Below are 16,084 nucleotides of genomic sequence, written 5' to 3'. Positions count from 1 at the left end.
ATAAGTCTGCAGTTAGAGCACATATTGTTTTTTATGTCACTGTACACATGGACAGTGGATTTTTATTTCAAATCCACTGTGATGTGTACAGTGACATGAAAAACTGTTGCCCAAATATTTGCCTGACTGTAAAACCAGATACAATTGCCTGTAAATATATTTTTTATTAAACAAACATTAAACACAGCTGACAGCCGATCCTCTTTAGCTGGAGAAAGCCAATAATAATTACTTATACGCAAACTATATGCTTTCCAAGAGAAACGTTGTTATAATGTCCACTTTGCACATACAGTACACATCCCTTGTCCCTAAGCAGATTGTTATTTGGGCGTCAAAGTCCAGCTGGTTATTGATAACTCTTGAGCCAACGAAAACAACAGCTACAAAAAAGTCATTTCCCCTAATCAATAACAGATGAGCTTTAAACTTCTTTAACTATATGTATGGATTCCATTGCCTGACTTAACAACAATAAACCCTTTATTAAAAAAAACATCAATACACAAGTTTGTACTGGCTGACCTCATTTACATTTGTAGAGTCTCTTGGAACAAAATGGTTTACTTATTATGTTTTTACCAGTTCAAATATACACTGGGCTTGAACAGTAAACTGGGCGCTCCAGGCTCTTATATGACACCTGATAACCCTTCCAGGCCTGTTTTTCTAATCAAACTTAAGCAGTCACAATGTAATGCCAAACACAACATGACATGTCCATTTTCTCAGGGAATGTCAACATTTACCAAAAACCAGCCACCCTGTAAAAAGTGCTTCATCTACTGCCTCGTCATCTGAAAGTGAAACATATCAACTACTAATACCTTGGATTTAGGTGATTTTTCTTCAAACCTTTCTTTACTTAGCTGTGCAAATTTAGGATAGCAGATTAATTGTATATTGTATCCATGTGTTTCCCTTTAACTGCTGAAAAGGCATCACATTGCAGGTGTTATTGTAAGGCCCTAAGGATTGGCCAGCAGGAAGAAAATGAGGGATCAACTTGTTGTCTGTAATAAACCCTGCTGGGTCACATTTTTTCCAAACTTTCGGGATGTGGCTTCATAATACACAGGATGTTGTGCAAAATGGGAGTGTTTCCTTTTTTGGGGGGGTTTGAGGAAATATTTGCGAGAACTGACTGTGTTGTTCAGAACGCCAACACAGACTGAACGTTGTTTGACATGAACTCATTCCAAGTGTATCATGTTCTGTTTGTACTACTCACCTATAGTAACGAGACTGGAGGTACGTAGAACACACAGCTTTGGACACGTGACTGGCTGAGCCAAAGTCTATCACCTTCACTTTGTAGGGCTGCCTCACTGGGTCCACCAGCATTATGTTCTCTGGCTTGAGGTCTGCATGAATTAGACCCATGCTCTTCAGCTTCTTTAGTGCTATAGCCACCTGCTGCAACACAGGCCGGATCACTTTTAACGGCAGCGGGCTGAACTTTTTCTGCTTCAGGAAATCATACAGGTTCTGCTCGAGCATCTCAAACACAAGGCAGGTGTGGCTGCGGTGTTGAAAGCATTCAAACGCTCGCACCAGGTTGTGCTCGTCTGCGTTTTCCCCGCTCAGACGAGCAAGGATGCCAACTTCGATTTGACCCTGTCGTGCGTACGAAGGGTGGTTTTTCAGGATCTTCACAGCCACTACGTCATTTGTGCCCCTTTTCCAGCATTTCACTACCTGGCCAAATGTGCCTCGTCCCAAAAAATCCAACACTTCATATGTATTCTTCATGGAACACAGGACTTCATGTTGTACTACCTGATAGTCCCCATCACCTCCTCCATTTATCCCTGCTGCGCCTACACCCCCATGCCCCACACCCTGTTTGGTAGGGCCTCCTCCAGGCCCCACAGCCGCAGGCCCCGTCACGGCTGCATTCCCCACATTTGTCGTTTGCAACATGGCAGGTAACATTGTCAGTTCTTCCAAAATCTGCATGGTGCTTCCTCGGTTATCCAGCTCCTCACTTTTACGTTTCAGCCCACATCGCTGAGAGCTGTCGGCTGAGTTTAAACCTCCACAGTTCTCGTCTTTTTCACCCGTCGCTTCTCCAGCCCCCTCACCTCTTCCACTGCAGCCCTCTCCCCTTCCCCCACCTCCTGCCCCTGGTGCTCCACTGCTGCTCCCACTTGCTATGTCTGTCTGTTGCTGTTGCTGCTCCTTGCTGCTTTGTGAGGGGACGACCCCTGCTTTTGGTGGCTGCTGGGCCACAAACAGGCCTGATCCTCCTCCTCCTTCTCCCCTTCGTTTACCGGCCTGTTGTCGCTGTACGCCTCGCACTACTACTGTCTGCACCAGCTTCTCTTGTCCTCCGCGTACTTTGAAGCCCACAGCCAAGTCTCGGTTTACAAACAGGTGGGCTTGTTTGGTTGGGTGCACAATGCCAAGAGTTCTGCTGTTCAGATAAGTCCGCGGGTGTGCCCTCTCATGGTACACACAGCTGCTGGGCTCGACTTTGAGTTTCTTCACACTGCTAAAGGCACTTGTCTGGGTTTGATAAATGTGTGGTGGGTAGACCAAGACTTGTGAGGCCATACCTGCAGAGAATAAAAAAACAAAAGGATTTAGATTATAGGCATCTGCCAGTAATATAATGTGAATTACTTTATTAATTCAATTCAAAAGTGGAGGTTACAAGACAGTATCTTCTTCAAACATTGCATTATGGGTAAACCAACAAGAGTTTAGACATTTCACAAATATAAAAGGAAATGACTCCCCACTTCCTCTGCCCCATCCATTAACGTCAGGGAATGAGAGCATGTTGTTCACCATAAATCCCACCTACATCTCCACGCAGGAGATGAGTAACTTTTCAAAGGTTTGCCTGACCTTTTCCTTCCATTTCAACGCATCCTACAGCAGGTTTCCAGGCAACCGATAGAGAGGGAGTGAGGATTGGAGACAAACAGAAATATATAAAGCTGCACCACATGATCTAGATGCCCACGTGTCTATTGTTTGTCAAGATGAAACCACATTTTGTGAAGAAAAGAAAATTGAATATAGAAAATTAAGTTAGCAGTCAGAATAAGTCAAAGGTGTGAATTGACATCAAACAGTCACAATGGTAATTCAACCCATGAACAAAAATAGCATAGTGACTTTGTAAGACTCTGTTTGCGTCTTTAGCCAGACAAATGTTTGACTTCATTTCATTCTGAAGCGTGTTCAAAAGGACACAAGCTTGTAAACTTCAAAAGGTTTTCATGCACCAATACTACCAGACAAATACTGGGTATTCAATTGAAATCAACAATTACACCAACACTACTATGATAGTACTAAAGACTCAGTATTCAACACATGTTCTAGATTAGGCTGAATGATATCATCGCAATATCATAAAACGCGATTTTGTAATCGCAAAGGCTGCAATTTTTTATTTAATTAAATTTTTTTGGTAAAAATTTATTTTAACTTTGTTAAAGGTGCAGTCTGCAACTCTCATAAAAGTGACTTTTTGTCATATTTGCTAAAGCTGTCACTATGTAAGAACAGCTTTACATGAAACTAGTAGTTAGTAATCAGAGCCAGGATTGTGCTTGATGGACTGTTTGACAACTGTTGCTTACAGACCCCGCCCCTTTCCCAGGCTGGAGCTCCATCTTTTTTACAGTGTATGGTCGAGAGGAGTAGAAGATGGAATTAGCTAATTTCCTGCTTGAAAAGTAATTACTGCTGCTTGATTTACATTATGTTTGATTTGTAACACTAGAACTCTGTGGTGCATGTGTTGTTCATGTGTGTGCAGCAGCCTCCGTGTGGGCTGCTGTAAGTGACACTGTGTTGTTGCTGCTGCTGAGGTGTGTGCACATAGAGAGAGAGAAGCGCTGCAGTGATATGCTTTTAACAGAGCATGTTATATTACTGTGATGATGCTGTCGGACTAACAGCTTGTTAGCTCCTCTGAGGGAGGGACTTTAGAAAGTTTAGAGGCAGGGCAAGAGAGCAACAGGGAGGGAGGAGGAGAGAGGGATCTGAGAGTTGCGGACTGCACCTTTAAGAGTTTGATTGACCTAAAAAACGTACAATTGGTTAAAGCAGATATTAGTTCTGCTTCCTTTTCTTGCAGTTTAGTATGTGTGATGTTACTGACTGGATAGTAGTAAGTTTTATTTATTTTTTTACATTTGTTTATTTTATTTATTTATAGACTGTCCTGTTAAGTTCAGAGTGTGTTTATGTTTACATGTTTCATGAAAAGTTAAGTTAGTTAGATATGTTGAAGAGGTAAAGCCACAGATTTGTTTGCTTTATTATTGTAATCTGTGCTTTAAAATGTAAATTTTATATTTATTTAAAGTTTAAATAAATCTGAAATGGTTTAATTTGAAACAGATTGATTTATTGCTTGTGTTCATTGACAAATACATGACAAGAGGCCCTTCAAAAAACAATTGAATATTAAATTGCACCAGTGTCTTTGTAGAGTTTCTTAAAATAAATGATTTCAGTGAGACATACACTCTGGCCCTTCTTTTTACTTTTCTGAGCATCACAATAACGTCATTCTCTGTTATCAAAATACACTAGAGCTGCAACTATCAATAATTTTTGTCGTCGACTAATCTATCCATAATTTTTTTTCGATTAGTCGACCACTCACGAGTAATTTTCTGTTTTGAAGCACATATTTTGGACTGCTTTTTCAGTGCACCTGTGAACGTGTCCCTGTTGTACTGTGACAGCATGTTTTATAGACAGGCATTAAAACAATGATATAAAAATGTATTTGTAGTGTAGTTGGTATATTTAGCACATAAAATATAATTGGAATTACAATAGAATCTTGAATAACAAAAACTTAAAGTGTAAGTTGTCTTGAACAAAGTAGTAGTAGTAGTAAACAAAAAGTGTAAATAAGTAACTTTAAAAAGCTGGAGCTAAAACAATTACCGAGTTCCAACTTCCTTTTACTTAAATCAAGTCCATAAAATAAAATAATGAATAATTACGTCTTGTTTGAAATAATCCTTACAAGTTAAGAAATGTCTAATTAATATTATCCAAATCAGATAGTGAATGAATGAAAGAGGTTTACTGTTCAGAAAAAACATTAGTATCAGCAGAAAAAAGCGGGTACGTCATTAACTAACTGATGAGTGCAGTGTTAAACATGCTTTCAGACGTACACACATACCTAATAAAACCTAGTAATAAATATTCTATTAATTAATACCCATTGATACCTGTCGGCCAACACACACATTAGTATGTGATTAGAAATGAAAGATTGAGGAAATATCGGCGGAAGTGATGTCACTCCTCTCTCAGTCTGTGTACAAACTGGGGCTCCGCGGTGTTTCTGTTTCAGGTGTCCGCGTATCTCCATCATGCTTCCTTCAATGATTGACAGTGGAACTGTAGGGTTTACAGTTAACGTTTTAAACCGTTGTTTTCAGTAAAAAGTTCTGAAGCTTTAGAAACTTTAAGTCACGTTAAGCTTCTTTGGTGTTTTCCTCTCTCCGCCATTCTTCTTTGCGGTATACTTGCACAAAGTTAGTGGGGCGACACCTTACTAACACAAACACCCCTAGCGGTCAATGTAAGGTACTGCAGCAGAAAGAAAGCAGAAAGTGGCCACAGTTTGGATTTGATCATATATTTGGAAGAATAAATGATGCGTTGACACTATAAAATCTGCATATTAGTCGACATTATCGATTACGTCGAGTAATCATTACAGCCTTAAAATACAGAAAAAGCTAAAAAAAAAAAAAAAAGAAAAAGAAGCAGGGTTTTGTTTTGTTCTTTATTACCTGGACCACAGTCTTGTTCTTTAGCACAGCATTACATACACCAGCATTCAGGAGACTGAGTTTAGTAAATCTCTAATAAAGTGATAAAACATGTGCAGAATCAACTACCTTGCATAGCAGAATTACTGTCTTCAAAAATGGTTTTAAAAAACAACAAAAAAACAACAACTGCTCCCAACATCATCAAGCGCTTGGTTAGTGCAAAGTAGATTTAAGTTGTACAGTGATTTCAAAATGATTCAATATGCAACATTATTATCTATATTATTATTGACAGCATTCATCTATATCAAATTATATATTTTTTTTCTAATTTGGGTTTACAGAACTCATTCATATGCAAACTCATCCATATGCAAACAAAAGCTCCGCCCACTCATTAAACATGCACACCTAGTGTTTAGAAAATAATAACACACTGAAACTGAGGCGGGAGTTAAACGCTGGTCAATATAATTACCTTGGTAGTCATTAATTTTTGTGGGTTGTGCTGGGATTTTGTGAGAAACTGAATAATTATTATTCATAGCTAGAGAGTGAAACAGTGAGCTAAACTGGAAAAAAACAAAAACAAAAAAAAAAGTTGGTCCTTCTAAGGTTATCATAGCTACAGATTAGAGGGGAAAAAAAAGGCAACTACCATTATGGTCACGCTTTTGTGGCATGTCATCAGGGCTCATCTTTGCAGCTTGCTAGCTAAATGTAGCATGGATGAGTCAGCAATAGAATTAACCATCTACTTGATGAATTTAGAGTCACGAGTCAGCAATTCAAACTCAGATCATTTTAAGCAATGTGTTCACTCACACATCATAGTCTCATATCCACTGTGCTCTGGGACAAGTAGTCTCAAAAAAGAGAGAGAAAGAGAGTCAGTCAGCGATGCAAGAATAAACAAGAGACTTTAAGGCAGAATAGGCAGGAAAATAAGAGAAATTCTGAAAAATGTGTCTGAAATGCTCTACAGGCAAAGTATGTCATAATTCTAATTAATCTCTTTGGGTTATAGTCATATGCTTATTCATTAGAGATATTGATCCAGTCAAATCATTCATACCATTGCTAACAATCTAAAGACCAACAACCACCAACATAATTCTCAATGCTCGGCTTCTAGTGAGGCTGTGCAATTATTATAAATTTGATTATGATTTTGATTACTACACTCAACAATTATAAAATTAACATAACCAAGAATTATTATTATTAAAAAAAAAGAAAAATCCCAAAAATTCTACATGTTTTATTTGCTAATAAAACATATGTCCATACATGTAACTAAAACAAACTATTATGATTTAGGACATCTACAAAGAATAAAGCTTGGCACACATGATTATTAATATGAAGTTTGAATTGTTTAATGCACACGCATGCAGGCTCCTCTGCCCCACCCCTCTCAAAGCTAAAGCTAGCCTGCAGGCTAACACAATGAAAGTTGTTGCTAGCAGTCTTAAAACAAGGGAGGAGAAACGCAGCAAAAACGATTGGTAAACAAGCAAGGCAAGTCATATTCTCTCATACTGTGTGTTAAGCAAAAGTGAACATACTTGATTTTAGCGTATGAAGGATTATATTTAAGTTTAAAGAATATATTTTACATTGTTTTGTCCAAAAAAGAAATAACTCTTTGGTTGACAAATAATTGTTTCAATAATCGTGATTTCAATTATGACAAATCATGATTATTACTTTTTTTTTTAATAATCAAGCAGCCTTTGCTTGTAGTATGCTGTGCAAGTTGCTCAAGTCGAGCCCATTTCACAGCAAAATGTAAAACATTATTGGGTGGTGTCTGCATGCCACACTTTTAATATCGCAAGTCTAACCAAGTGCAGTTAAGTGAAAGAGTTGCAATTGCAAATTCAGAATTGGCAATACTTTAAAATAAATTGACTGCAACAAAAATAAATATAGAATACATTTCCTTTTTAATTTTTTTTTTTATTATTTCTTTGCAGCGCAGTGCCCGGTCAAGGAGCACTGGCCTAAGGCACAGCAATGACCCCAGAGACAAGAGCTCCACTCTTCAGGTTTGACAAAATAAATTTTTAGCACTGATTAACACAACAGGAATACACGTGACCCAAGCTAACTTTAAAACACGCAGAATGCAGTCTAAAGAAGAACCACGCCTGTCTTCTGACGAAGCTGAAAATCATTTTTCACCACGACCACACAAATCACTATAACTGTGGAATCACTCACACATTTTGCACCAAATTCCATGCAGCCGTGTGACTGGAGGTGTAATGGTTCTGCCGTAACATGCCATTAAGTAACATGATCACCAGTTCAGCCAATACACCAACAGCTAAACCTGCCTGTTCCAGTGCCTTTTCAGATTTGAATCCAGTCATAATAATCTGACCTGCTTGTTCATAATAACACAATAAAAACACACTTCAGATGAAACAGGATAACATGATCAACAGTTGAATCTTAACACGTAGCACAGGATTTTTTAACCAAGAGTATGGGTGAAATTAGACATTCGTACATTTGCTACATTCGTTTCTAGACATTCACCCATTTTCAGGTATAAAATAATATTATCCCAAAACATGCAATGGAGGTATTTCTGTGTCATATTGGGGCCAGATTTTAAATAAGGAGTGAGAGACTAGAAAGAAAAATAGATTGCCTATTCCGTTTCAGAACGTGAGTTCCGCATTTTCTGTCCATTTTCTATGACCACAGAAAATCCAAGGCTCTGCAAAAGTATGGCAACGCTCCTTGACACAATTCCTCTATGAATAATTTGCACCTCATCCAAACATACTAAACATGCAAAATACCATTTTTTTGCCACAAAATAACTTCCTGGGAAAAGTTGAATAAAATGTCAACTGCTCCTATTCTTTCTTTCTGTCTTCAACAGTGCAATATTATATTACACCCTTTAATGCCAGGAAACTTTCCCATAAGCCTGTGATGAGTCTATTGCTGACTCATCCATGCTACAAAGAAGTACACATATCTGAACTTTTAACTGCAGTCCATTTAAAAGTGAAAAGAATTGACCCGTTAACAATTAGTAGATGTAAACTAAATAAAATAACTAAACAGGGGCAGAAGTACTATGTTGTGAGGTCAAAAGACAGTGCTTTTCCTACTTTTTGTTTGTGAAGCCTGATAACATGTAAAATTCAATTCTAATAAAACGGAATTTCTAAGACGCTTCCCGTCCACACAGCATTCATTCTTCCAAGCTTTCTACACAAAGGACAAAGCGACATTTTCTCAAACTATAATCTTTTTTCAGAATATAACGAACCAAAAGGACAAAACTTCTGCACTTTTGGAAAATCAATAGTACGTTACTTTCGTTTACTTATTGGATCATCTGCACTGATGAATTGTTGCTACTGCAAACAGACTGACAGAATGGAAACAGTTTCCACCCATAAGGCAACAAGCAAGAGTTGCAGTCTGAGATCACAGTCCTTCTACTTCACTGCACTCCGTGACATGTGTCTCGTGAACATGATCCTCTGCAGCCGAAGAATAAAAAGAGCCTTTATTTTCAAAAACATGTGACATGTGATGGTATGTCTATGTCAACTGAACTTATGACAATCATTTAGCAGAGTTCTGGTCAGATTAGCTCAAGTTACCAGCTATAGTAGACTAAAAAATATGTTTGCTGATAAATCCATAATTACAAACCATCCAACTGCATCGTACATTACATCTTAATGACACAAATCTGACTATGTATGCGTTATATATACATATGAAAAACTAAACTTTGAGATTGGCAGCTGTGCTTGATTTCTGTTTCATGATTGATAAACCCTTGAGGTATAGATAATCCTGCTTTTACCTCTCATTTTAAACACTAAAGAAAGCGTTTTCTTTTTTTGAATGACTTTTAACAACATCTTTGTCTGAACATAGTGATAATAACTCCCCTCAACGCTGCTCCCAGCCAAGGCTGCACACGGAGGCCTGACCACGACAGCTTCACCAGCGAGGTTGGCCAAAAAAACTTTGCATGAAGGATGACTGAAAAGATAAACACGACTAACATGTTTATTCAGTCATTTCCACATCATGATTGAAAGTTAACTTCCATCGTTATTGTGGTTTTGTTTTCTTATTGTGTATATGTTTATATACAAAAAAAATGTCAGATGATGTCAGAGTGGAAAGGAAAAAAGATCTGTTCCTCAAAATATGTGTGAATACAGTTAACTCTTTTAAACAATGCCAGATGAAAACAAACTTATCAAAGGAAAGACACAAATCTTAACCCTGGAATCTGTTATTTTGTAATTACATAATAATCAATACGTTATTAATTCAAAAAGCCTATCTGGGTGATTGGGTGTTGAACAAAGAACCAAACAGACCTCGTGTTCTAACATTAATTTAATCTCGAATAAATATTTTCCATTTTAAATAACAGTTTATATTGTACTTGAAATATATATGTCACAGAAAAACACACATTGGAACACTAACCACAAAAACACCCATCTATTAATATTTATTAATTAAGGATGCACTGAATGATTGGCCGGCCAATCGATCGGTGCCGATTTTTCTTATTTTGGGGGATCGGCCGATCGTTGCATATGCAACCGATCTTTTCAGTCGATCTTCCCCGCAAAGGTCTTAAAGTCATAAAGTCAGCCACTGTCCTCTTCTACAGTGAGATGACTGAGAGGCCCCGCCCACCAGGTTATGTGTCCATGTGTGTGCTGCGCATGCCTCTGCTACTCAGGATAACAACAGTCACCCGGAGCACGGTTAGCTTAGCATGTTGACAGTTCAGCAGTATTACACACAAAAAAAAGAGCAAAGGATCGCAACTTCGAATTCCTGTAACGCGGAAATAAGTCTTGGTGGAGCTGCAACCAAAGCGCCACCTCATTCACTATTTAAGAAACCACCACACCACTGAGTATGCAGCCTTTGAAGCTAGCAATCAAGCTAATGCTAAAGCTAAAGCAAGCGGAGAAAAGAGCCAGTTGTCCTCTGAGAGCGCTTAGCTGTGAAAAGAGCAAAGTTACTACAAGGAAAATTATGGAGTTCATGGCTTTGGATTTGAAGAAAAAGCTTCCACCAATGAATAACTAACAACTAACCTGTGCCATGTTCATTCTGTCATTCCCCTTTAAAAATGTCATATTTCTGTAAAATGTGCGACTTTTATACTCTATGCTGTCGCAAGTTATTTTTAGATTATCATTTTTACATTTAAATATCCGCAAAGCTGCTGCATTTGAACATTTATTATTTTTGCTCTACAAGGAAACCTAAAACTCATGACACTTTATTGGTGGTTTAAGATGTTTTGTTAGTTTGTCCTGTAGATTGTCCTCATATTATCTATCCCAAACCCTGTGATTTTCTTTATTTGTAAAACCAAAATACAACTGTTACACTTATTTTTGACAAAAACCTCCAAACAGCGCTGCAGTGTAACCTGTAAACACGTTTAAAAATTAATATCACAACGAAAATATATACTGATATTCGATATGAACCGGTATACAGCCCAGCCCTAGCATCCCTATTATTAATAGTTCATTGATCATAACGCAGCACATTCTACTACTCTTAGGCAAGGACAAGCACTGTGTAACATGGCCATTTTTCCTCTCTCCCTGTTTAATCCTTTCTTCAACTGCATATACAATGCCATTCAAATCTCAGGTTTTTATCAGATAACTGAAAGCATACAGTTGAACATCCTCAGTGTGCCTAAACAGATGTTTACGTTCAAGGTAACAATCATTTTACACATAATTTAAGAGATTCTACATACTATTATTCTGGGGATTTTTGGATAAGCTCTCAATGGTTAGGTTTTCTGGGAGATACTGCCTAAGACAATCCCACCCATTACGCAGACGTCTTAAGAGTTTGCCAGACAGCAACATGGTAAGCCAGCTGGCCCATGTAGAAGATGTGGGCAGTCATTATGCTTCCCTAACAACCACCACCAACATGGCCCACTTATATCCAATTACGATGGGTAAAACACTGTTTACACCATTATTACTGGCCAGACTTCCCTCTGTCATTACTGGCGTCATTACCACCAGCAGCCCTGCATTTGTGGCCATGCTACTGATAAGATGAAGAATGTGGAAAGAGTATGGCTCGGAAATAACTTTACAGAGTGCATTCAAAGGCTCTCACTCATCTTTTTTTTGTTTTGCATGTTCACTCTTGAGTGTGTGTGGGATTTCTTTATAGTCTAAAACAATATGAGTTAAAGTAAATGAGATTTTTTAAGATGACAATAGGAATAAATGTATATTTATAGCGGTTTGTGTGTGTTCGCCCGGTGATGGACCGTAGCTTGCACCCTGAGTGAATCAGGATAGGCTCCAGCCTACCATGGCACTAAATCAAGGGTCACCAACGCAGTGCCCACAGGCCCCAGGTAGCCCACATGGACCATGTGAGGGGTGCTCAGGAGCTTCAGTCACCAATGAGCTCCAACTAAAATCCAATTTACTTTCCAGGATTCAAACTCAAAGATAAATACTAGAGATGTCCCGATACCACTCTTTCACTTCCGATATAATCCGGTTATTGCAGCCTTGCGATATCGATCCGATACCATATCAGCACGAATCATACATACTTTTATTACTTATTTTGTAGTGTGGAATGTTATAAAAGGCTTGATTATTAAAAAAAAAACCCATTTCTTATAAACCAATGGATTACATATAATCAACCTTTTGGAATAAAAATATTCTATGATTGAATAAAATAAATAAAAAAATAAAATGGAAGATATTGAAAAAATAAATCCAAAAAACTAGAGATGCACCGAATATTCGGCCGAATAGTGCAAAAAAAAAGCATCATTCGGCCTTCGGTTTAGTGAGTTAAAAGCAAGGCCGAACAGTAGCGTGCGACGCAATCAAACAACGTGCAGTGATTTAGAGTCAAAAAAGTATGTGCGTTGCTGCAGATGCAGAGCAGCAGCTCCTACTTTATGCACACAAGCACAGCCAGACTCTCTCCTTTCCGCTTACCGCTCTCCGTCACTGCGTAAATCTTGGAAGCCTGGACGGCTGCTGCTGCTCTGGTTTCACAACCGAGTCCGTTGTTAGCGCAGTGAGAATCAGTAAAGATCCCTATTGTTTCCTCCTTACACTACACTGGGTGTCGCTGTATAGACTGGTGTAGCATTAGCACACAGTGCTAACAGCTGATGTGTGTAAACAATGGGTCCGTGGCTCCAAGCAGTGACTCCCAACACGATCGGCAGCAGAAAAAGTAGTGCAGTTCGTGCGTCCAGTAGTGCAGTTTGCATTTACAGTACATATATGGCAATAAAGTATAATATATATTCTATATTAAACCGAAGTGTTGTTTTAGCTGTAAGATAATTGGAGAGGAAGGAGCTCACATTCTAGGTGACGTCACCTACCAACGTGGGCAAGATCCAACTTTTTACAAAATGTGGAATAACAAGGGAGGGAGGAAACGCTGAACTTTGGCCCTCTGAGTGAGGCTAAAGAGATGTATATCACTGTAGCAAAACTATTATAAAGTGATTTTTTTTTCATCATACCTCCCCTTTAAAGCACTTTAGTTTTTTTTTTTTGGAATGCATGCCACAAATTTTCATTACAGTGCATCCCTACAAAAAACCAATATGCGTATATTATATCGGAGATTTTAGATGCAGTCCGATAAAATCCAATATTCGTGTTTTTTTTTTGGTTTTTTTGCTGATATCGAACCGATTTCCGATATCAATATCGGATCGGGACACCCCTAATAAATACATGAGAGATGTAGTTAGTACCTAGTAAAGATAAATAATGCTGATAAAGTTTTAGTATTAATTTAATCATCTTTCAATGTTTAATTTTCCACTGATACATTGTGACAATGTTTTTATTTGTTGAAAATTTGGTGTATGGTCAGTGGTATGTTATACATAATATGATATATTTCTAAAAATGCAAAGTGGATTTTCTACCAAATTTAATGAAAACAAAACAATTGCATTAATTAAAAGAAAAAAGTGTCGAATGCTCAACATTTCATGCCTTTTTCAGTCAAGAAGCTCACAGTTTCAGAAAGGTTGGTGACCCCTGCACTAAACACACACCAAGAAAATCATAGGCAGTGGCTATCCGTACAATTGCCATATCAATATATCAACATTCTATCCGTACTCAGCGCCCCTATTTGGTCAGTTTGTCATGTGATAGGTGAGTCATTGGCCAGTTTAGATCGCGTGACTAAGACTAAATCTAACCCCAAAAATTGTTGTGATAAAGGGTTATAACCTAACCCTAACCCTAAGATGCTACATACTTGTACTTCGGTAACCGTACGTCAATCGTACAAATAGACACTTTCATAATTATATTACATAATATTTCATATTTATCAAGACCGTGTTTATTGTTGCACTAGTTTCAATTCATATCAGGAGTGGAAAGCCAAGTAAATATTTTAGCTCTACTATGACACACTTACCCTATGTAATACTAGCTCATCACTACAATCCTCACAGTTTTTGTAATCGTTATCTGGTACCTTCTCTACTTGTTCAACTGGAGTTCTCGACAAGGCAGCAACTAGGAGGTACAATCATGTAACAAAATACACTGTATTTGAGAAGCTGGTTGGACAGAGGCAGCACTATGAAGTAATTATAAAATCAATATAAGACATTATTAAAAGTAAAAAACACTTGGCCAACAGCAGTAGATGGTTGTTTTATTTTAGTTCATCCTGTGAGCGAAATGTTGGTGCTCGAAGAGGTTGAAATATTCTCTACCTTTTAGTGGCCCAATACCTAGAGGGGTTGTGTCTCAACCATCATGTGTGGTGTTGTTGACTGAATCATGACCACACACTAAAGGCACTGTCTTCACAGCCCATCAGAGCTGTACCTGATACCAAACACAAAAGAAGCCAGTGCTACATGATAAAATAAGACTTTGGCCAACTAATTGCAAAAATACATAAATAAGCGATTTCCTCTATATTATAGACATTTTTTTCTCCTCCAAATGTATTTAGTTTAAGTAGACAAGGACGTAAAACAAAAATAGGTCACCCAATATGAATGTGCATTTGAAATGCAATAATCACTAATATAATCAGAACATCTTTAACTACTTTTTGAAGGACCTCGTTTCTCACACATAGCAATTAAAGTGTGTTCAATAAAATGTTTGAAGAATTATTTATTTATTATCAAAAATCAATATTCTATATCTCCAGTTCAGTAGGTTTTTGCTCTGTTCTGTAGTTTGACTACTGTTTTTGGTTTAATATCAAAACCTAAATATTTTATGATTTAGAATAGATCGATGAACTCTTAAAATTGTTTAAGTCTTTACAAACACAGTCTGGTTGAAAATTCCATCGTCACTCGTCGCTAAGTTCCTATATATAAAATATGGAATTTAATTGAACATTATATACATGGGTTAAATGGTTTACCCTGCATTTATGTGATGTGTAATGAATGACTGCAATGGCTGGCACTCAAGTTTATAATTTTATGATTCTTTTATGTTGACAAATTGACTTGATCTTAGTTCTCATCTTAAAAATGTAACATAGCTTTAATAATTCAATGATTTATGATGTGACCTCAGTGTAGGTGATATTAAAAGAGTTCATTCCATAGGTAATGCTGAAAGAAAATGAACAGGTTGCTGTGGTAACACGGGTAGCAACAGTGGGCGAGCTCTTGTTATTAACCAGTGTCAACATAACCAAACCCATCCATTACTTGGTAACACGGTTAACAATGTTGAATAAAATAGTAAGAATAACATTTGACCAACTGTGTGGGAAGCTCGTGTCTACGTAGAAGAAACCTTATATAGTCAATCCGCACTAAGATGATAGCTATTCTAGGGTAGTACGTCACATTAAAGCTGTCATTCCCATTAATGGCAATAAATTACACGTTCGTATCGCTTACCTTCACATAGAGTCACTATAAGTATAATCCAGGGCTTCTCTGAACATGTTATGGACTTATAAATCCATGCCATGCACAGTTCGCCTGCATTGCTGCCATCTTGTCCTAGACGACAGGAAGGCAGAGCTCGCTCTCAGTAACGCCACCATCTCCCACATTTTAAACATTGAATAACTCCCACATTAAGGCGTCCTCGAACACCGCACAGAGTCCAGGCTGTAGCGACACTCTTCACTTTCCTCTCGGTCCTCTTTGGGCAGCGTCGCCCATCGCTGAGAAGGGTTTGTGTCACCCTGCGTGGACGTGCCGTTCCTCGGCCCTGCCAGCCTCTAACATGTCTCTTTGCTCCAGCAACTGGAAGCAAATGTTT

General features: G+C 38.0%; 1 protein-coding gene across 1 annotated transcript in view; it reads right to left on the bottom strand.

Moving 5' to 3' along the window:
* hipk3b (homeodomain interacting protein kinase 3b) overlaps nt 1-16,084 on the bottom strand; it is a 52,833-nt gene extending 36,749 nt beyond the window's left edge. Inside the window, exons 1-2 of the mRNA XM_028473804.1 lie at nt 15,715-16,084; nt 1,232-2,558 (exon numbers count right to left, since the gene is read on the bottom strand). Of these exons, the coding sequence (XP_028329605.1) occupies nt 1,232-2,558; nt 15,715-15,787 (1,400 nt within the window). The 5' untranslated portion in view covers nt 15,788-16,084. The remainder of the gene's footprint in view (nt 1-1,231; nt 2,559-15,714) is intronic.

This window comes from Gouania willdenowi, chromosome 3, assembly GCF_900634775.1.
Source record: "Gouania willdenowi chromosome 3, fGouWil2.1, whole genome shotgun sequence".
Taxonomy (NCBI): Eukaryota; Metazoa; Chordata; class Actinopteri; order Blenniiformes; family Gobiesocidae; genus Gouania; species Gouania willdenowi.
The sequence above is the reverse complement of the archived record's forward strand: the minus strand, read 5'-3'. Positions and strand labels throughout refer to the sequence as shown.